The sequence below is a fragment of the Squalius cephalus genome, assembly GCF_949319135.1.
Source record: "Squalius cephalus genome assembly, chromosome: 22".
Taxonomy (NCBI): Eukaryota; Metazoa; Chordata; class Actinopteri; order Cypriniformes; family Leuciscidae; genus Squalius; species Squalius cephalus.
The window spans coordinates 14630586-14652767 of record NC_137143.1 but is presented as its reverse complement, the minus strand read 5'-3'; the positions used below and the strand labels follow the sequence as shown (position 1 = coordinate 14652767).

The following is a 22182-nucleotide window of genomic DNA, read 5'->3' as shown; positions in this document are numbered from 1 at the left end:
TCTGTTGAAACAGAATAAAAACTTAATACTTTTCTGATAGTTATTTTCTTCTGAGTCTGCTTCTATTGCTTCTGTCACTTCCTAAATGTTTTAATAAACATGCCATATGTCAATTTACCAGTAAGGAAAGTTGTAACATTACCCATAAATTACAGGTAATGTGCTCTGTGTGAACGCAGAATGAAGATTTCCGGTATGAGCACATACTAAGTCAGATGGCGCTGACGTAAGAACTCTGCTTTGGGCCAAGCATAAAGTTCTTATAACGGCACAGCATTTAAAGATAGTTTTCGATGACTGAGATCACAGAATTTACCTGGTATTTTGGTGCTAAAGTGTGAATGGTGTCTTACCGGTAAAAAGTCAGAATGCCGTTGCTTGTGTGAGCAACATATTTGTGTATTTACCGGAAAAGTAATTCTGGTAATTTACCGGGGTTGCTGTGTGAAAGGGGCTAATACTTCTTTGTTAATGTAATAAAACACAAATTTCAACTATTTAAACCAGTCTAATTGCTGGTGGTTTGCCAGTTTGTAAATGCATTAACACCATAGACCTCGATGTGTTCTACGGGTCACATTTTTCAATGGACTTTTCAATTATTATTATTTTTACATAATTGACATTGTTTAATTTCCTGACAAATACCATACAAATTCATATCTCTGGGAAAAAAATGTGGGATTAAATTGGTTAAATGCTAAATCGGCTTGCCATATGCCTACTGCCTACGTATTTCCGCTAAACTTTCAGTGTCTACTCGAGCTTCCGGTATAGTATTCACTGATGACAAACTGTGGTAGTAGGCTAGTAGTAAACTCTTTCTGACATATTTAAGTTAACTATCGATCACAAACAAATTGATATATCATTGCATAATACATATATTGTTAACATGCACTTTTAATATATTATTTTCAAATATATCGTTTTAGTAATGAGCTCAAAAGGCTTTAAATACCTTCGGCGTGAAGGTGGTGCATCGTCTCGATATTGTTGTGTCCCGTTCTGTAAAATGTCCTCAAGGTTTAATTCGGTGATAAGTTTCCATAGTTTCCCTTTGGACGACGAAATACGGAAAAAGTGGCTTCTGAATGTCGGGCGTGAGGATTTGAACGTTAGTCCTAATACAAGAGTCTGCAGTCGTCACTTCAAGAGTGATGATTTGATTGAGCCATCGACTCCTACAGCGCGCCGGCTACTGAAGAAGGGCGCTGTGCCCACAGTGTTCCCGAGGAACGATTCCACTCCGGCACCAAATCGCACAGAGTTACGCAAGAGGAGGAAAGTTTTCATTCATTTGAAAGAGGATCGCGTGCCTACGGACTTCCCGCATCGGGATCATGATTATTGCTCATCTCCAGCCCAGGTTAATCTGGCTGTGGATCAGAACGAAGATCTCCGAAAGCAGGTGGAGAGCCTGAGGAGACAGGTGGCAGAGTTGACTGTGCTTCAGAGATTTTGTTTGGGGCGATTTGCTGCATCTGACGATGACATAAGGTTTTACACGAGGTAAGCTCTAAAACGTAAACAGCATAACACACATTGGTATTCTGAAACTATAACTACTCTTCTGGTCTTTTAATAATACATATGTTAAAAGAATTTCGCTTAATTGTATTGAATGTGCACTTGCACTTGCAGTTTACAAAAAACTGTACTTGCATTGTATAATAATGATACAAATATGCCACTTAACTTTTCCTAAAGAGTAGGCGACACTTTCATGACACACAGTGTTGAGTGTAATGCATGAATGAATCTCTGTAATTTAATTACTTATCCCTTAATTAAAGTAAAGTAAGGGATTGCCCTTAATTTTTCTGTAATTTACAGTTTTGATGTAATTGCATTAAATACTGTATAGACTAGAATAATCCTATATAAAACAATAGTGGATTTAACATCAAAATTGTAAGCCTAATGTTAAAATGTATTCTTTTAATGTAACCTTCTCCCTTTGGTCAGTTCAAGAATAATTTATTTGCAATTTATATTATTTATTTGAAAACATTTAAAAGCGCTCTCTTGTCTACTTCTGTATTTTTCAACTGTACCCTTGTATTGATTACACTTTTGAATATATTGTAGCTGAAATTAATTACTTTTTTTTGTAGTAATTTACCCAAAATTGATGACTTGTTTCTGAAAACACATAAAAAGTGCACTTTGTAATGTCAACTTTTTTTTTTGTTGATGTGTTGACAAACATAGTTAAGCACATTAAAAGCAAGCACTTGATTATAATTAACTGTAGTGATTTGATATTACATTTAAAGTTAATATATATTTTAAATGTACTAAATTGCAACATTACAAATGTGCAATTTCAAATATATTTAAATACATGACACACAGATTTCAATAGAAATGCTATTAATGTATATATATTTTTTAGTTTACCATAAATGCTTGTCAGTAAATTAAATACAATTCTAATATGACATACAAAGATGTACTTAAGTCCTATTTAAGAATGTCAAAAAGCACTTTTAAGTTCAACTTATTGTAATGTAAGCCTGTACTAAATACATTTTCATTTAATTGTAAATGATGCGCAGTCAATTATCTGAAAACATTACATTCAATCAGTTATTATTACAATAGGCTATTATTTCTGTTATAACAAATACTTCTTTTTCACAAGGATTTATAGTTCCTAAAGCCTTATATTTTGCTCTTAACAAAAAGTAAGCTACAACTCTAGTTTGTGCATTACATTTGTTGGTGTATGCTATATTATCTCAAACATGTCCCACATCTCGTGTAGGTTTGCGACTTACAACCACTTGATGGCGTTCTGGAGACTGATAGAGCCTGCATCCCACAACATGCTTCGTTTGACCAGAGCAACAACAAAAAGTGAAGATGGAGCATCAGACAGTGCATCTGTAAATAATTACTTTATGCAATTTACAACTCTATAATTATCATTTATTATGCTATATATTAAATACATGTGAGAATAGAAAGTGGAAATAGATTTCTAGTGTATAGAATAGATTCTAATGTTACTTTCGCTGTATAAACATACACATACACTTCTCCAATTTTGTTATTTTAACAGTATCAGTCCTTGCAGCCTGTAGATGAGTTTTTTCTCTTCATGGTCCATCTCTCAATTGGGCTAACAAAGAGGGATCTGGGCCACAGATTCAACATCCACCAGTCCACCGCGAGTCAAATAATTACAAAATGGGCCAATTTTCTCTACACCATTCTTGGATCTGTGCGCGTCTGGATGTCTGAGGAGGCGGTCAAGGCTCAAATGCCAAAGGAATTCAAAGACTACCCAGACACACAAGTAGTGATTGACTGCATAGAGCTGCGTTGCCGAACACCATCCTCTCTCCGGCTTCAAGGTGAAGAGTCCCAGCGCTCCTTCAAGGGGTTAATTGGCATAGCACCACATGGTGCAGTCACTTTTGTGTCATCCTTGTGTGCAGGATCTGTCAGTGACAGTGAACTTCTGAGGCAGTCTGGGATTATGTCGCTCCTGAAACCTGGAATGGCCATTATGGTCGACAAAGGTTTTTTTGTAGATGACTGTGTACCATGCAAAGTTTACAGACCTGCTTACCTGTTCAAGCAGGAAGAGTTCCCAGCTAATGAGGTGAAGGAGACTCAATCCATTGCTCGGCTGAGGGTCTACATTGAGCTCCTCATCTGCAGAGCGAGGCAACACCAGCTGTTTGATACAGTCATCCCTCTCTCCAACATCTGGACCATCAACCAGCTACACACTGTTGCTTGCCTCCTTACAAACTACCAGAATGGCCCTTTGTTACAAGCATGGGCAAAGGATTAAAGACTAGACAAAACTTGCTGTTGGGGATTAGATCAAAGGATTCATGTAACTGTAGATAAATGTAAACATGTAAATATTAATAACTCTGATACAGTGTTTCTGTAAGCATGTAAATATGAATAATTTTCATAGTGTTTCTGTAAACATACACAACTTTAGAGGGGCATGCAAAAAAACAATGTAATCGTGTAAATATAAATTAATTTACAGTTTTTCTGTAAACTAATGAATAACTTTGTAAAGCCTTTCCTGTACATCACTGTAATGTAAACATGTAAAAATAACGTAAATACAGAAACGCGGTGTCAAAGTTATTTACACTTTCACAGTGGTGTACGGGAAAGCTGTATAAAGTTATTAATGTTTACAGAAACACTGCATAAATGTTAACGCAACATACATATAACTTTTATGCAATGTTTCTGTAAACCTATAAATAAGTTTATAATGTGTTTCCTTTACACCACTGAAATGGAAACATGTTAATATAAATAACATGGTATAAAAGATATTTATATTTACATGTTTACAGTTTACAGGAAAAGCTTTATAAAGTTATTTATGTTTACAGAAACACTGCATCAATGTAGATCAAAGTAAATGTAAATAACTTTAATGTGTGTCCTGGACACCACTGTAATAGAAATATGTAAAGATGAATAAATTTATAAAACTTTTCCTGTATAACACTATGATATAAACATGTAACACTTAAAGGGATAGTTCACCCAAAAATGAAAATCCTGTCATCATTTACTCAAGTTGTTCAAACCTATATGAATTTCTTTCTTCTGCTGAACACAAAAGAAGATATTTTGAAGAATATGGGTTACCAAAAAGTTGATGGGGCCCCATTGACTTACATAGTATGAACACAAAACAAAAACAAAACACTATGGAAGTAGATGTGGCCCATCAACTGAATTTCCATTTTTGGGTGAACTATCCCTTTAACTTTTCTGTAAACACCTAAATATAAAGAAATGTTTCTTTAAATATAAATAACTTTATAAAGCTTCTCTTGTACACCACTGTAATGTAAAGGCCTTACTGATTGCTAGGCCTCTGCTCTGGCCTATTTTTTACCTGGCCAGATCATGTGATGATTCATTTAGCTACCTTGGAGACAATGAAGGTATTGTCCCCCCCCCCCCCCCCATCTATTATTTAGCTTTAAGCAGGTGCGTCTCCTACGGCACAGGGGGAAAAGTAATTTCCTGAGTGTGACAAACAGGTAATTATTGATGATGATACTTGATGCCAAAGCTCTCCTTGTCCCATAGTCCTTTTGGACAAGACATGCAAAGCTTGTAAACCATTTTACAGGTTCAAATTGAAACTGTTATTTTAGATCAGACATGTGAAATCACCAAGATTTCTATAAACTTTAATGTAGGGCTTTTACATTTCCTTGAATACAACATGGTTCCATCAAACCAAAAATGTTTTTATTTGCTTGTTTTAATGTTGGTCTGTGAAAAGAGGGAAATGACAGTAAAGACTCCTCAGCCAGGTGGTCGCAAAAGACTCACTGCAAAGGCTCTGAGACATCAATGAGATCATGGAGCCTTTGATATCTGAGGCGCTTAAATCTAACTGACAGCATTCCAACTAAATAAGATTCTGTTCATAAGACTGTGTGACGGATCAAAGGCCAGTTACAGTATTTTATCTAAAAGAGACTAGATCCTTCATCATAGTCCTACTCTGGCCAGTATCGGTGATGCTGGAACCTTTATCAATTTAATTTACATATATATATATATATATAGAGAGAGAGAGCCTTTAGGCTATATTTCACATCATCTTTTAGTATTTTTGTGGAAACAGTAATCAAATCCCTAATCAGACATAATGGATTTCTGCTACCACTTCAAACTTAAATATTCATGTAACCGGTTAGATTAGCTTTCAGTCTGCTGTTGTTGTGTCTAGTTTTCCATTGGCTGTTTAGACTTATTAAAAACTGTGGACAAGAGTGATCACGTGTATTCTATTATGTTAAAATAATTGGTATACCATTAAATACATAATTAATCTATTTTATCAAGTCAAGTTATTATTACTCTGGCAAAATAACAGGTTAATCCGTTTATTGAACAAAATTAAAACTTATTCCATTAGTGAATACTCCATTCTTCAAACACGCAGAACAATACTAGGATGCACGACACGCAATGTCTCCCTCCTCAACTGTAACCGCCCTTTGCTTTCAACTCGTCTTATCCAATCACAATCCTCCTCGTGTCTTATACTCCCACTATTTTCTAGGGTTGACCAATCACCGAGCTCATCGCTGAGGCTTCACTCAACGCACTCCGCCATTTTGTAGCGCTTTAAGAAAACTCAGCCAAGCAACAAAGTTGCGGATCAGAGCTGCTGTTCCTCTGTGTGCAATGGACGGGTAAGTGATGCTACGTTGTTATGAATGGAAAATAAGTTGGACTTGCCTGGTGATAAACATTGCACTAGTAGAGCCGTACGTTTATCAACTGTTATGTAGCCTATATATATTTTCGTTTGTTTGATTGGACAGCTCTTATCATCACCAGTTACGATGAAACAAACAAACCCGTAGTTTTTCGTGCGTCAGGCTTCTGCATGATGCTCGCTGTTTTGTTTGGCACATTTAGCTTTTCCCCCTGGTTTGCCTGTTTTTTTTTTATTTTTTTTTTATAAACTATCAGTGTTCGTGTTTTGCAGCCTAATTGAGTTTGTTTTCTGCAAAAAACAATTGTATTTCCACCTTGAGGACTTGTTGCATCGTATGCAGTTATAATAAAAGTTTAAGTAAAAAGTAAACAATAACATTCTTTAAAACGCATAAATGGGGAAAGCAGGCATTAAAAGTTGTGTTATTCTTTCAAACCAGAAAATAATTAGTAAAGTGAGTTAGAGTAACTTGATTAGTTAGATTGTGTGATGGCATTGACATCTTTTTCCCTGTGCAGCCGCCTAGAGACTGAATTGTATCCTATGGGATCAAGTTACGCAGAATTAGAGTAAGTCTATCTGAAATATTATAGCTCAGAATTGTTTTTTTGTTTTTTTTAAACCTCTCACAGATTGTATTTTTATTGAGTAGTTTTATTAGAGAAATATCAGTGTGCCACAGTGTTTATCATACAACATGCTCCATAGTTGCCATAGATTCCACAAAAACAAAGTAGTTACTTTGATAGTCAACTGCAGGAATTTAAAATGGCAATGACTTGCTTTTTTAAAATTATGATTATTTTTTGTTTATTGCTTGAACAGTGCAACAATTTGAGTTTTAAACTGTAATTAAACCTGCAAATTTGGGGTTAAAAAGGGCAACCACAATATGAATGGAAAATTTTGTTCAACTTCTTGAGCTTTGTAATCAACATTTTCTGAAACTTATTTCACAGTCTTTGGTGAAAACGAAACTCCATTTGTTGAATATTAACCTAGTGGTGGTTAATACCACAGCGGTAACAATTACTGTTGTAACTACTGTAATGTGGCAGATATTGTGGTTTCTATGGTAAATGGTCTCAAATGAGTCTGATAGACCTGGATGAACCAGACAGACACACTGCACATGCACCATGTAAGATGATACACAGAAACTAAAACCACACCCCAGGTATTGTGAAAAAATGACCCCAGTCCTCAGGCCCCCTTGTTTGAGTTCTCATTTGCTCATTTGGTTTTTCCCTCTTGGGGAAGATGTATCCCTGTTTGTTTGGCACAGTCTGTTTCTTTTTCAATTCATTGTTTCAAACATAAAAGCCTTAAAGCTGTGCTTTGTAGATATGAGGACTTTTTGAAGACCTGATCCAAAGGGGGATTCTGGAATTGCGTTTACTATGAGTTCATGTGAAACAGGATGTGGGGGTTAATCTTCAACCATAGACTGACCCAAAATACCACTCATATTTCTTGCTCTAAGGGAGATATGTGGGAAGGAACTAGATTGCGCAGTCTATTCACAATCTGCTTATTCCTTTAATGGGAAAAACATCAGACCAACATGAACCAAATGAAATATTAGACTCATTAGACCTCACTTAAATATGAATCACATTCCTTTTTTGGTAATTTCACCTATTGGCTTGCAGAAATGGGATAGATTCTGAAAATTACACATTAGACACACTGTCCTGTGCATGAAACATTTTTTTTCTTTACCTTTTGTTTAATTGGGACTTTAGACAAATGCATGGGGTTAGAATGGTTCCTCTGTTCTCCATTTCTAATTTCATGTGTTTTGTTTCTGTTTTCCTGCTCTGAATTTTTTCCTTTCATTTCTCTTTTCTTTTACAGCGTTGTTCACGATATTGCAGTTGGCACAAAGGTAAGAATTTTATATTTGGTCCTTCGGGTCACTGCGGTAGACGACACATGCTATACAGCTTGAATTGGTTCAATAAGAGCAGATGTTTAACTGTCTGTGTGCCATGACTCTCACATGGCCTTTGTGACTTCCACACCTTGTGCTATCACTCGGTCTAGATATGATTCATCTTGGCAACAAGGTGAATCATTTCGAACAAAAAAAAAGATTTGTTAGAACAAGCACTGTGGCATTGTTCCATTCCATGTTGTGCTTTCTCAACTTTTTATGAAATCAGAGTAATCATTTAACTTGAAAAAAAGGCCGGATCATAATATGTCATAATATTTTATTATTGTGAAATGCGTAGTTAAGAAATCCCAAACTTGCTGCCTGGTTCAGCCTTTACGAGGCCACAACATGAACACTCCCGCTCATTCTCTCATTAAAGATTATTTCCTGTGGTATGTGGCTAGTGAGGAGGGACCTACAGGATGTGGAACAAAGGCTGATTCATGAGGTTCATTTAGGTTAGTTACTTACACGCTTCAGGTCATGCAGTAACTTATGTTGTATGAAACCTACCGGCACTGTATTTATCTAAGGATTACTATGGTAAAGGGGCAGGCACTGTTTAAGAGTTTTTTGCTAATTGGAAAAGTTGGTTCTGAAATTATATGAGAGTTTCCTAGTTTTGGAGTTAAATAATTGTAAGGGCATAATGTCTCAGGTTCAGATCAATTAGCCAAAATGTTAAAGTCCCCCTGTAGTCAATTATATTCTTAAAATAGCTTGAATGTAACTCTACACCCTTGCCTCATTTAGTATAGGCGATTCTATGAATATGCAAATTATGTAATGTGACATTTCTGAGTGAAACAGGATATCGGGGAAAAAAATTAGGATGGGGCTCAATTTTATTAATTGGAAACTAATTGGATTGGAAATTAGATGACAAGAATTGAGCTAGGTTGAATGCAAATTTGCTTGAAACAAGACATTCTAAATGGCTATTTGGCTTTTGGTTAGCATTAATGTGGTCTAAGTGATGTCATCAGAAAAGGAAAGACGTTTTAGAGGAGTAGCATGTTACATTTACATTTTAATGTAAGCTATTAAAATGGTGGAATAGCATACACCAATCATTTACTAAAAAATAAGAACATAGAGGCTGTAAAAAGGGTCAATGTTAACTGGGAACAAGCTATTCGGTCTTGTCTTTTGGGCTAAATTAAACTGCAGTCGCAAGATATTAATATGCTGCATGTCAGAGTGAAACCAATTATACAGTAGGAAATTATGTAGGGAGAAACTTGATGTTTATCATGAACACTGGGCCATATTATTGTTTGATTTTATTTTTCTATACCCACAAAACCTTTGTTATCAGCACAAAATAGATTTTCTTTATTTAAAATGCATTGAAATTTCATGCACAATAAGGTCAAAGACATCCAGTAAGAAAAGTAGATGATCAATTTTAATTGAATGTTTTTAAATTAATCGTTGGATGTTCTGGTTGTTTTGATGGTCTTCAGATGACTGTAGGCTACACAGGTGACAAGCATTTTATTGAGGTTTCTACCTAATGATTGAACCCATTTCAGAGACATTCCTCAGAGATTGGTTTTGGTTGTTGATATGATGAGATGAATGCAGTCTATTCATCAAATGCAAATATGTTTGCCTCATCACTCAGCACACACATGTAGCTCTTGTGTTTGTTCAGCAGGGCTGATCAGAGGGAAGATGGCTGGGGGAGGTGCTAATGGGTCACATGGGGGTTCGCTTGATGCTATCAGTCTCTCTTTCTTGTTCTCGGTATCTCATAAAGAATGCAAGTCGAAAGCTTGTGGGTCACAGGTGCTGATTACAGCGAGCTGACAATCCACAATACTCTCAGCATGTTTTAACTCGCTAAAATTGTGATGTTGTTTTTGTGGTGTCAGGGTGCACAACCACAGGTATTTATCTGTCAAAAAAGTGCAGTGCCGCATGTATTGACTCTCCACAGGGACAATTTCTGATCGGCAGTTGCTACTATTGCACTATCTAATGTAAAAAGGTCTGGTACTGTGCTCATAACCTGTATGGTTAGTGTAGTAAATGGCTCAAGGCACACCTGGGCGTATGGAGATAATGGGTCTTGTGTATTCAGTTCTGGGTTGGGTTTCAGTTACCTGCAGCACAAGGTTTCCATGGTGAGCGCATTTCAATCGGAGCTGTGGTAACGGCCACGTTTTTTTGTTCTTGTGAATTGTTGCGTCTTCACCCCTCCCCCTGTCCTTCACACCTCCTAATCTATTTAAGCAAGTATCCCATCATGCCACACCCAACAAAAAGTTAACACATCGAATGTTTGTGTTTGTCATGCTTAATTAAATTCATTGAATGCACAGAGATAGTGCTGTCTGACACCATCTAGAAGCTTTGAAAGAATGTTATGGGTTCAACTCAAGTTAAACTATTGATGGCGTAGCTATGTAACAGAAACCACAGAAAATTCTAATTTCATTTTAGTACAATATGGACTTGATTTAACTAAAATGAGGGAAGTTGTGGGAACATTAATTTGTGGCCTTGATGTCTTGTTTTTTTTCATGCATGTCATGTTGGGGGCTCCGTAAAAATCCAATTTTATATTTTTTTATAACAATGTACAGAATGACATAAGGATATTTGTTTAGAGTTTTTTTTTAAAGATTACGTTTAGTTGTTATTACTGTTTTTAAGATCTATTTTAAGTAAGTGTTGGATGACAACAAAGGTAAGCTAAATATAAAAACAGGGTAAATAATACACATTTAATATTAGACATTCACAATGTACCGGCTTCGTGGAGCAAAGCAAACTCCATAAACACTGTGTCCATAACCCAAAACGAGAAGTGAATTTGACTAAAATAGTAGTTCTACTTCTAAAAAGACAATTTAGTAATCCTTTAATGAGAGAATTAAGGCAAGCACTTTAACAGTTGTTAGTGCTTTATTGTTAAAAATGTTGCAAGCATGTTGTCAATTCATTGGTCGTTTTGCTAGAAAACTTTACAGTTTACTAGGGTAACAAGCAACTGAGTAGAGCTATCAAGATGGTTTCTGTGAAAGCGTAAAGATTAGCGTGTTTTTCAGTAACCATTTAAACATTCGTTTTTTTAGCTTAGTGTGTCATAGCAGATGTATGTTGTGTAGCCACCCCCCTCTGGGTTACATGTGGTTCTCATTGAGTCGTTTGACTGTGGAATTTTAATATGTGGTGGGCAGGCTTGTGCGGCTGCATGGGCTTTAGTAGTTTCTGCTGAATACACTTATTTCACTCTTTCTTTAGTCATACGCTGTGATTGGACAATCAGAATATAGTTTAATTCATCCAACTACTGTTACTTTCTTTCTCAAATGTCTGTACTCGGATAATGGACAACCAGAACAAACATTTGCTTTCAATTGTCCGAACTAAACGGGACAAAGACAATTATTTGCAGAACTGTGATTTATTGCTTATGTTAATCACATGTCTTAAGTCATGTGTAATCTTGGCTTAAGCTGTGTTGTAAATGGGGTGTTTGATACCAAGCGCAGAGGTTAAGAGGTTTTAGACATGTTCCATCTTTCTTTAACAAAGAAAAGTGTGAAAGAGCAAATGCAAAATTCAGTCTGGACTCTGGACACACGTTCCTCTTGGTCGACGACCCGGAAATGTAAAACCACCCCTCTTCCCATTTTCTACAGAGATCCTCCTTCATAGGTTTGTAGTGGGGGATGTCTTGTGGTTGATCTCTGACCCCACCCGCCCTTAAGGCTCTGCTGTTTGCACAGGAAGGCTGAATGTAGCATTGCCCATTTCCTGCGTTCAGAGTTTCTGATGTAAACTTGTCCTTTTTTGGACATCCCGCTATCATTGTTTCCTTTACTACTTCTTGTTGCCATTCAGGCGAAAGGTTGGATTCATCTATCATTATGTTCTTCCTTTTCAAGTGTCCTGTTTATAAGTTTGTAAACCTCAGAACTGACCTAAACTGTCTAAACCTCATACAAATTACATGGTTTGATCTAGAGCTTTTCGTTTTTTTCTTTTTCAGAGAGGATCTGACGAGCTGTTCTCCTGTGTTTCCAGTGGGCCTTATATCATGAGCTCAGCAGGTAGTATTTTTATGCTCTATACTTATTTCTTTCTTTCTCAGATGTGTTTAGTTTTGTCCCAGCAATCCATCCTGATCATCTGCTCTCAATGTAGCCAACGGCAACGACAGCAAGAAGTTCAAAGGTGAAATCAGAAGTCCTGCCGCCCCATCCAGAGTTATACATGTCCGGAAGTTGCCCAATGACATCAACGAAGCAGAGGTCATCTCCCTCGGCCTTCCGTTTGGCAAAGTCACCAATCTGCTCATGCTAAAGGGAAAGAACCAGGTACCATTGCCTCTCCTGTTATGACATTCTTAGCATTAGCTCAGAGTAGGAGAAAAGGTTGACTTAACCAAAGCTCGTCGCCTAAAAAATTTGGATTTTTAATTTATGCAGTAAATAAGCTCTTCTTAAACAAGTATTAGTACTGTCACCAATACTAGTGTGTTCTAGATTTGTTTTTGTATCGCATATTAAGCGTTCAGCTTAGCAACGTTAACATCAGACTTAATTATTTCTTTGGCTAGAAATTGTTTGTGAGTGTATTGATGAGAATCTTGAAAGAAATTTATTCAATATAATATAATTCAGCAATGATGCAATTACAAAAAAAAAAAAAAAAAAAAGTGACAAAGCCATATATAATATTACCAAATATTTCTATTTCAAGTAATTGTTGTTCTTGTGAACTTTCTATTTATCAAAGAAACCTGAAAAAAAGTATCAGTTTCTACAAAAATATTAAATATAATATTTCACAATATTACTGTTTTAGTATATTTTTGATCAAAAGAACCTTGTCGCCCTCAAACTTTTGAAAGTAGTGTATGTGAAATTTTGCTTGTTTAGCTAGAAGTTTTTGCGTTCATGTGCTTGTGTAGAGCATTTTTCAGGCTTAAAGGAAAATGCATGATCTGCATTTTTGTGCAGGCTTTCTTGGAAATGAACACCGAAGAAGCAGCACAGACGATGGTTACTTACTACTCCTCCGTAACACCCGTCATCAGAAATCATCCCATCTTCATGCAATACTCCAACCACAAAGAGTTGAAAACAGACAACTCACCAAACCAAGTGGTATGTGCTTCAAATTCTCTTTGGGCGTCCATCCGGTAACGTTCGCGGGCTTTGCGAAGCTTCATTCCACTTTTCTACATAGTTGATCACTTGAAAATGTATACATTTATAATGAAGAGTTACTTGCAGCTGCTGTGTGCATGATGATTGATGCAAGCAGAGGGCCTGGTTTGCTGTCTTCTACGCATCTTGTTTTTTTCCCTGCATTTTCCACACCGCCCGTTTCCCTTTTCTAAACACAGTTTATATGCCGCTAAAGGGCTTTAGCAGTGAATTCCACAGCTGCAGCCCATCAGCGCTCATTTGGAGGATAGCTAAATTTGTTTAGCTTTTTTCTGTTTTTGAACAACTAACAGTGTTTACTCCATACTCGATTTTGTTCAGAATAAGCCATCTACAAATTGACTCATGCGTGCGCATGGATAAACAGCATTTTTCTTTTCCATTTTCTTTTATTTTAAACCTAATTGAAATCTAATTTAATCTTTGCCATTGTTTGGTGTCTACAGAGGGCACAGGCAGCGCTGCAGGCAGTAAATGCTGTCCAGACAGGTAGCATGACTCTAGGTGCTGTTGACCCATCCGGTATGACTGGCCCCAGCCCTGTCCTGAGAGTCATCGTTGAAAACCTATTCTACCCTGTGACCTTAGATGTGCTGCACCAGGTATACACTTCCTCTAGTCTATTCTACACCGTGACCTTAGATGTCCTACACCAGGTATACACTTCTGTAGTCTAGTACTCTGAAATGACTTTCTGACTTTATCCTTTCTGAATTAACTGTTGCCAGTTATGATTGTTTGATACTAAAATATCTTCGGTTCCTAAACAGATCTTCTCCAAGTTTGGCACAGTGCTGAAAGTGATCACATTCACCAAAAACAATCAGTTTCAAGCTCTACTCCAGTTTGCTGATGGCCTGACAGCACAACATGCCAAGCTGGTGAGTGGTGCCATCTATCAGCCATCTTATGTAATGACAAATATTAAAACTTGCTTTTATGCCAGCTCACATACTGTGAAAGAATTTGAAAGTCTAGATTTTGGCATGATGTTTGTGGCATAGTTTTGACTAAAATCTCTCTTTCCTCAGGCTCTAGATGGCCAGAACATCTACAATGGCTGCTGTACCCTGCGCATTAGCTTTTCCAAACTTACCAGCTTAAATGTCAAATACAATAACGACAAGAGCCGTGACTATACTCGTCCAGACCTGCCCACAGGGGACAGCCAGCCTACTCTTGAACATCACCATATGGCTGCTTTCGGTACAAATGCCCAGCACACACTTTTCTTAACCAATCCCATTCTGCCTCTTTTAGAAATTTCTTAAAGTTCTCGTATTTTGCAGCTACTCCCGGGATCATCTCTGCCTCTCCATATGCGGGAGCACACGCCTTCCCTCCACATTTTGCTATCCAGCAGGCTGCAGGTACGACGTAACACAGCTTGAGTCTAACGCCTTCTCTATTTTACATTTTCCAAATTATTATGTCTTGTGATTTGTCACGTAAATTGAGACTGTCTTGATCAGGGTTGACAATACCTGGGGTTCATGGAGCCCTGGCCTCACTGGCCATGCCTGGGGCAGCAGCGGCCGCTGCGGCTGCTAGCAGAATGGGCTTCCCCTCCCTCCCCGGGACCCACTGCGTCATGCTGGTCAGCAACCTGAACCCAGAGGTTAGTAGTTCGTAGTCTCTCTTGGACCTGGAAGTGCTCAAAATGTCTATTTAAACGTTAGGTCTTTGAGCAAGCTCAGGGACTTTTTTTTTTTATTGTGCTGTTCCTAATGATCCTTAAATTAGATTTTCTCTCATGTTTAATTTTATAATGAATGAGAAATGCATTATTTGTAAAGCTGTCACAATTCTAAAATTTCACTCCAAAAACAGTGGAACACTTAATCTTTTTTTTTTTTTTTTTTACATTTAAGTTTATATTTCAAATATTGTAATGTATAAATATTAACCACTTAAATTAAAACAATCACAATGGCACCACAGCAAAATCTTAGTGCAACATTCTTTTTAAATGAAATGTAATTAAAAAAAAAAAAAACAATGAATGTAATATATAATAGAATAAATATTAATAATTTAAAGTAATAAAAGTATTTATGAGTGAGTCATTGAATCATTCATTCAAACCTTTTGTTTAATAATCCATTCAGATTAATTAAACATTTTAAATAGGCTGCAGCATTTAACATTTTGTCAGAACGAGTAAATTAAATGTTTGTTTTTAGTTGTCTGTTCAGAATCGTGATCGCTGTTTAAAGCAACAACAAAAAAATTGCGTTTCTCAATTTATCCAGAATCGTGCGGCTCTAATTCAGAATTCAGAAGAATAATTTTGACATTTGTAATACAAATGTTGTGGTGTCTTGTCCGTCAGCTGATCTGATATTCACTACTGTAATGAAGATGTACGTACGTACGTACGTAAGCAGGGGAAATTCTTGACTTTAAACAAACAACCATTTAAATGTTTAGGATGTTTGCCTTGTAAGAATGTACAGGGAGACTTCAGATATAAAAACGCTGAATCGTTAGGTTATGTTTTTCATTAAAATCAGATGATTTTCTATTAATTCAGTAGAATGTGTGGCGGCTTGAGCAATGAGCAATTCAGTCATTCATATAGTTCAGTGAGTAGGACACTTCTTTTAAAACAAAATGTGATTTAAAAAAAAAAAATGTATGTTATAATGTGAAAATATTTGTATAAATAAAACAATGAAAACGTAGTTGAACACCTTTTTAAAACAATTTTTTTATATTATATTTTCTAAGGGTGTGATGAGATCTCAGTATTAAAACGTGATTATATTTCTTGTTGAGGTGAAAAGCTGTCTCACAATATCAGCATGACGGAGTTGAGTTTGTGGCAAGACCTTTTACAGTGCTTGCATTATATTGTTCAGCATACTCGAGTACAAGTAGAACTGAAGTGACATTCATTACAAGATTAGTAAAGACATTTTAAAATGCACCTAGTTTGTTTTGCATTTTGGTAAATAAAAAAAACTATTTTTCCAGCCATATATTTCATCATTGAAGATTTCTTAAAAACAGTGCGATAATATCGTCTTGTCTCGTTCTCGTGAACGCAATATCATGTATCGTCTCATCTCGTGAGATAAGTGTACTGTCACACCCCAAATATTTTCTAATACAAATCGGTATAAATATCGATAATTGAAATTAAAACAATGGCACGTAACCTTTTAACTGTATTAACTGAATTAAATGAACGGTACATTGGATATTGTAAACTGGTGTTGTTACTACTGCTGTATTGCTGAATGTTTCTTTAATTTTAGTGCGTTTATGATCTATTGTCGCTCAGTAATTGCAGTTTACAGGGCACAAAAGCCTGTTGTTTAGAGTTTCCATTAACTGAAGCTCCGGCTCTTTATTCACTCAAGTGTCCTCACCCCTTCTACAATGCGTTGTCATTTCTTCCTCTAACATCCTCAGGTTTTGTGTTTAAAAAAATCCATTCAGTTGAGCTTCATTCTTCTTGTTGCTTCCATTTGAATATGTTGCTGCTTTATTTCATATTCCACTCATCTCCTCCAAATATTATACAACAGTAAAATTGTGAAATTGTATTTTCTGTTGGTCTGTTCAGAAGTTGGTTTTATTTATTCATTCATTTGTACTGTTTTGTAAAACAGACCATTGGAAAGTGCATTTACACATGTATCATATTGAAAAAAAAAAGCACATTGTTTACTACTACAGTAACTAATTGCTAAAGATTAGCTTGTTTTGCTGGTGAAGTTTCTTTGTTAAATTTAGCACTATATTTTGTATTTCTTTATGTATACTGACCTTGTTTTTTTTACCTCCTTTTTTCTCCTATTTCTCTCCCTCCCCGTTCCCCTCATCTCATTGCTCTTTTTTTGTTTTTGAAACCTCGTTCTCCTTTGCCATCTGGCTGCACGCACCATATGTCTCTCTACTCATCTGATCTGTACGAACAATTCCACATCATCCCACAATCACACACACCAACATGACTTCAAACACACAAACATTTCTCTCTCTTCTATCCCCCCCCCCCCACTCCCACCCCTCTCTCTGCTCCCAATCCATTAACCATCTTCATGATCCAACCATCGTTTTTCGCCATTTCCTGTGGAACTGCCTCGCTGCCTCGGATATGTTGAACCTCCACTCTGCCTCCGATCTTTACCTGTCTCTTCCTCCTCCGCTGCCCCCCTCTGCTGTCCTTTAAAGAGAGTTACGCCCCACTGCCTCTTTATTCTCTTCGGTATGTCATCCTTTAGCATCTTTTTTTGTCACTTATTTATTCTGTTCTTTTAATTTGGTTTTATTTCCTCACAAGGCATCTGTGAGGCCCAATTCTTTGAGTGCCTCGCTTGTTTTCTGCAGTATTTGGTGTGGTGAGATGAGACGCGTCATGAAAAGCTGCAGCTTACCCGAAAACGACAGCACTTCCTTTGAATGCAGACGGGAGGCTGCCGCTTTTTATGACGGAACAAAGCAAATTGGCTTCTTGTAAAAAATGTTGCATGCTTTTGAAAACTGTTCGTTCCACCTTTTTTTATTGCATGTCTTTGGAGAAAAGCTGTTTAAAATACTTGGTTTAATAGTCAAGACTCCTGCTGTTTTATGTTCATTCTTTTTTGGGTTAGAAAGCATTTTCATCCCCCTCAAAACTTTTTATCTTTCAAGTCTTAAACGATTCTTATCTCAATCGATCCGTTTAATCTGTTCCTCATGAGATCGTAAAACAACTTAAACACTTGTTGCAGTCTTACTAAGATTTGCAGATCCACTACTCTACTCTTAAATCATTTTTTTTTTCTTAACTAAGAATTTTTTCAGTTTCCTCTTAAAACAAGTTACTTTGTCCTTTTTCACTCAAAGCCCTGATAAAATTGCTATTACACACTAGTCATTTTCTTAAAAAAAAGTGTGCCCTGAAAAGCATGTGATGGTGTGATATATTGGAGTATCTTGATTGTGAACTGAAGTTGTTTTATAGCTCAGACTGGTTTTGATGAGGTGTGTCTGATCATAACTAATTGCATATTTGTATCTGACATGATCCTGTCTTTTTGTAGGTGTATATGGGGATGTAATGAGAGTAAAAATCATGTTCAACAAAAAGGAGAACGCTCTCATACAGATGTCTGATGGGACACAGGCTCAGCTCGGTAAACTCTCTTAATATTATGGGTATGAAGAGTTCAGATGCAAAAGCCTCTAAGTGCCATCTGAAATTTTCTTCTAGAATGATCATTTTTATCAAGCTCGTATATTTAAGTTCAGTAATTTCACTTAAATGGCAATGAAAATGACCTATTAATTGTCATTTAAGTGAAATTACTGAACTTAAATATACGAGCTTGATAAAAATGATCATTCTAGAAGAAAATTTCAGATGGCACTTAGAGGTTTTTGCATCTGAACTCTTCATATAATATTCACATGGTTTAAAATGAATGCCCAATGCAGGTAACGCATAACACACGAGCCAATTTGGCGGGTTATGTATAAATGTTCTATCACTTTGCATGGCATTGCTATCAGAGCCCTTCCTCTAAAAGGAGCTGCGCAGTGCCACATCTTTAAAATTCAAACACATTGTTTTCTATGACCGTCTATCCACAGTGCCCAGCTACAACTTCAGCTGTTTAAATATCACGCCCCTAAGTACGGTTAAGGAGCCTTGCCCCATGGAGAAACGTAACCTGGCCAAGAAGAGCAAGTAATCGCATGAAAGAGAAATTGATCTTACTCCAAAAACAGCCGTTAACCTCGTAATTGCAAACAATTACATTCATTTATATATTAAATATCTGTAAATAAAACAAAACATTAACAAACATTATAAACACTATTGCCAAGGCTATTTTCCCCTCACTCCACAAAAAAATCCTTTAAATTTAACGGTATTCAGAATAGAAGAATGAAAAATAAGTAGCTATAAATTATAAATTAAACAATTAAATAAAACACAAATTAGGCTATAGTGGCATTCTTTGACATACAAACATCAAGTCAAAATTAATTTATTTAAAGTGAAACTGAAATGGCAGCTCACCTCTCATTCGGCAAGAATGCAAAAATGTTATGGTAGTGCTGAAATATTTTTTTGCAGTATACTGATTCACGTCATGGCAAACTAGGGAAAGAATGATACACCCTCTGTATATTTTGTTAGTTTTCAATTTTAGTGTATACAATCATGTACACTTTTATATTTCAGCAATGAGCCATCTAAGCGGGCAGAAGTTATACGGCAGGCCCCTGCGCATAACACTGTCCAAACACACGACTGTCCAGATGCCACGGGAGGGACATGAAGACCAGGGTCTCACCAAAGACTACAGCAACTCTCCTCTCCATCGCTTCAAGAAGCCAGGCTCCAAAAACTACTCCAACATCTTTCCTCCCTCATCTACCCTGCACCTGTCTAACATCCCGTGAGTTTATCAGCTTCTTGTTTTTCTATGAATTTAAAAACCAGATCTCATCTGTAACTTTGTTTCTGTGTTTTAGACCCGCCGTTGTTGAAGATGACCTCAAGATGCTCTTTGGTAGCAGTGGTGGTCTCGTCAAGAACTTCAAGTTCTTTCAGTAAGTCTGTGCAGCTGTGACATGCAGTATCCTATCAATTAAAAGTATAACTTGAATGTGTTACAGAATGTTTGCTTGTGCACAATTCGCTTATAAAATTCAAACAAGTTTTTAGGATTTTATTATTTATTGCTTATTATATTATATTAATATTGAATTATTTTATTACTTCTGTATTAAATATAAGCTTGCTATTAGCCATAACTTTACAAATATATTATCAGGCAGACATTATATGTAAATTTTATTTCAATATTGAATAATAGAATTTCTAGATACCATGGGTTGTCATTTCTCATTGTAATTAATTTCTGCCTTTTCATGGTTATGATTATTATTTTTTTAAATAGAACACTTCAGCAAGTTAAAAAATGGTATGAACACACTGATCACACATATGCACTATAAAACGTTATTATTATTTAGTTAGTTTAGTTAGCATTATTAGTTTAATTTTAGTATAGTGAATGGTTTTAATTAATTTGCTACCTGATTGTTTTGAGTTAAAATGCAGTTTTTGGCAGCAACAATCTGTAATTATTATTGATTATCTTCAGCACATAAATTCTATGTTGGTTTATCCATAAGAAATACTAACAAATTATCAACTTTCAGGAAGGATCGCAAGATGGCTCTGATTCAGATGGGTTCGGTGGAGGAAGCAATCGAGTGCCTTATCCAGTTCCACAACCATGATCTTGGAGAAAACCACCATCTTAGGGTTTCCTTCTCCAAGTCCACCATTTGAGAGAAATATTCTCTAGAATGGGTGGGAGTGGCCAGTCATTGTAAACCTTAATGAGTCTTAATCACAAAGCTCACTTCCATCATTCCATTATTTTATTTAAGAGGCATTTTAGTGGATATTTACAAATGTTCTTTTTATTTTATTTTAGTCAGATTTTTAGAACAGATATATTATTAGTTTCCCCTGAAAAGTTCATTAACTGTATGTATCACTCCATCTATTAGTTTCAGTCTAGTTAAGGCTTGTAAAAATGATTTCTATAGAAGCAGAGATGAACCATTTCAGGCCTTTGATTCCATTTGTGCCTTCAGATCTCTAGAACCTCAGTCAAACATCTGCAACTAATGTTTGCAAATCTGTGGTTTACAGTCCATTTTGTGGCCTCAGGGCCAAGCATTGATGCTCCTATGAGACATGGGTAATTTCATCAGGCTGATGGTACAGGCCTTAAACTCTGCGCCTCTGTGTTATGTATCTCCCAGTAGGTTTGTAGTCATCATATCCTCTAGCTTTGGCATTTATACTGTATTTTAGACATAGAATGTTTACAGTCATTTTTCTCCTACAAGTTAATGCAATCATTTGTGTTTATATCCTATAGTGTTGTCAAGATTTGTATTGTTTTTATACTGTGGGCCATTGCATGTTGGCTGTGGTCAGCGGATCATTAACCGCTGTCCGTTTACTGTTTGTCCTGTATTTTGTGTAGATGTTCAGTGTCCGGCTTCATGTTATTGTGTGATGTAGATTATTTATGATATTCTACTTCAATGCCCCATTTATTTTATGTATTCATGTACATGTGTGTACACTACAGCTTGATACCAAAGCCTTTCCTCCATGTACCTTCTAAGGGACATCCTGACACCTTTTAGCCTCACGACAACGGCATGTACAAACATGGCCTCTCAGAATGGCTTGATGCTTCCCCTTCTTTGTAGAGAACAGCACTGTGTGATCTGTGATGGAAACAGTTCAAGTGAACTGGGACAGGCGACGGAAATGACTGAAAGTCAGCACATCTGCTGAATTGTGCACATCACATAATGCTCAGATCAGACACAATGGCCTTCAGTGACCTCTGTTAAGTTTGAGTGTGGGTCTTTGAAATGACAAGTGCCTTTTTTAAATGTCTTGGTTGATTCATAGCAGTCCATCCTGGTGACATTCAGCTGCATTAACTTTCAAAAGATGTTTAACGAAAGGCTTGATGGTGGTGGCCTAAATTTGACACTCGGACCAGAAAATGTAAAGAAAATAGAATCTTCTTTGTTTATATTATGTTCCCAGCTTTCATAATTGATCAAGTTATTTTCCTTTACTACTTTTTAATTTTTGCATTAGTTTCTGTGTATGTTTTTTTTTTTCTTTGTTGTATGTTTTACAATTTGTGTGGGACCAATCAAAAAAAAAAAAAAAAGGCGCTGCTTAAAAAAAAAATGTAAATGCTCCTTGGATATAGAAAAAAGAATCCCATTTTTGGATTTTTGAAAACATTTATTTTTCACAGTGGCTG

General features: G+C 36.4%; 2 protein-coding genes across 4 annotated transcripts; both read left to right on the top strand.

The window, feature by feature from the left end:
- Nucleotides 1-758: 758 nt before the first annotated feature.
- On the top strand, nucleotides 759-4968 carry LOC307150429 (uncharacterized protein). Its single transcript, XM_079857666.1, has 3 exons — nucleotides 759-1512; nucleotides 2771-2891; nucleotides 3068-4968. Exons 1-3 carry the CDS (start codon nucleotides 938-940, stop codon nucleotides 3806-3808), a joined length of 1437 nt encoding a protein of 478 aa, XP_079713792.1. The 5' UTR covers nucleotides 759-937; the 3' UTR covers nucleotides 3809-4968.
- A 1166-nt stretch (nucleotides 4969-6134) lies between these two features.
- ptbp1b (polypyrimidine tract binding protein 1b) lies at nucleotides 6135-22113 on the top strand. Of its 3 annotated transcripts, none has more exons than XM_079856685.1 (16): nucleotides 6139-6212; nucleotides 6760-6810; nucleotides 8099-8129; nucleotides 12184-12244; nucleotides 12339-12511; nucleotides 13157-13303; nucleotides 13813-13968; nucleotides 14137-14247; nucleotides 14398-14572; nucleotides 14656-14736; nucleotides 14839-14984; nucleotides 17549-17582; nucleotides 18400-18492; nucleotides 19548-19764; nucleotides 19841-19918; nucleotides 20534-22113. In XM_079856685.1, the coding sequence occupies exons 1-16, from the start codon at nucleotides 6205-6207 to the stop codon at nucleotides 20664-20666; spliced, it is 1695 nt and encodes a 564-aa protein (XP_079712811.1). In that variant the 5' UTR covers nucleotides 6139-6204; the 3' UTR covers nucleotides 20667-22113. The 3 variants fall into 3 exon arrangements, with proteins under 3 accessions (XP_079712812.1, XP_079712811.1, XP_079712810.1); XM_079856684.1 differs by having other exon boundaries at nucleotides 13813-14022; XM_079856686.1 differs by lacking the exon at nucleotides 6760-6810 and having other exon boundaries at nucleotides 6135-6212.
- Nucleotides 22114-22182: the final 69 nt, after the last annotated feature.

Coding starts and splice junctions, on each gene's coding strand:
- LOC307150429 (XM_079857666.1), top strand. CDS start 938: ATGAGCTCAAAAGGCTTTAAATACCTTCGGCGTGAAGGTGGTGCATCG. Junction 1,513..2,770: donor GACATAAGGTTTTACACGAG/GTAAGCTCTAAA, acceptor CATCTCGTGTAG/GTTTGCGACTTACAACCACT. Junction 2,892..3,067: donor GAGCATCAGACAGTGCATCT/GTAAATAATTAC, acceptor TTATTTTAACAG/TATCAGTCCTTGCAGCCTGT.
- ptbp1b (XM_079856684.1), top strand. Junction 18,493..19,547: donor TGGGACACAGGCTCAGCTCG/GTAAACTCTCTT, acceptor TTTATATTTCAG/CAATGAGCCATCTAAGCGGG. Junction 19,765..19,840: donor CTGCACCTGTCTAACATCCC/GTGAGTTTATCA, acceptor TCTGTGTTTTAG/ACCCGCCGTTGTTGAAGATG.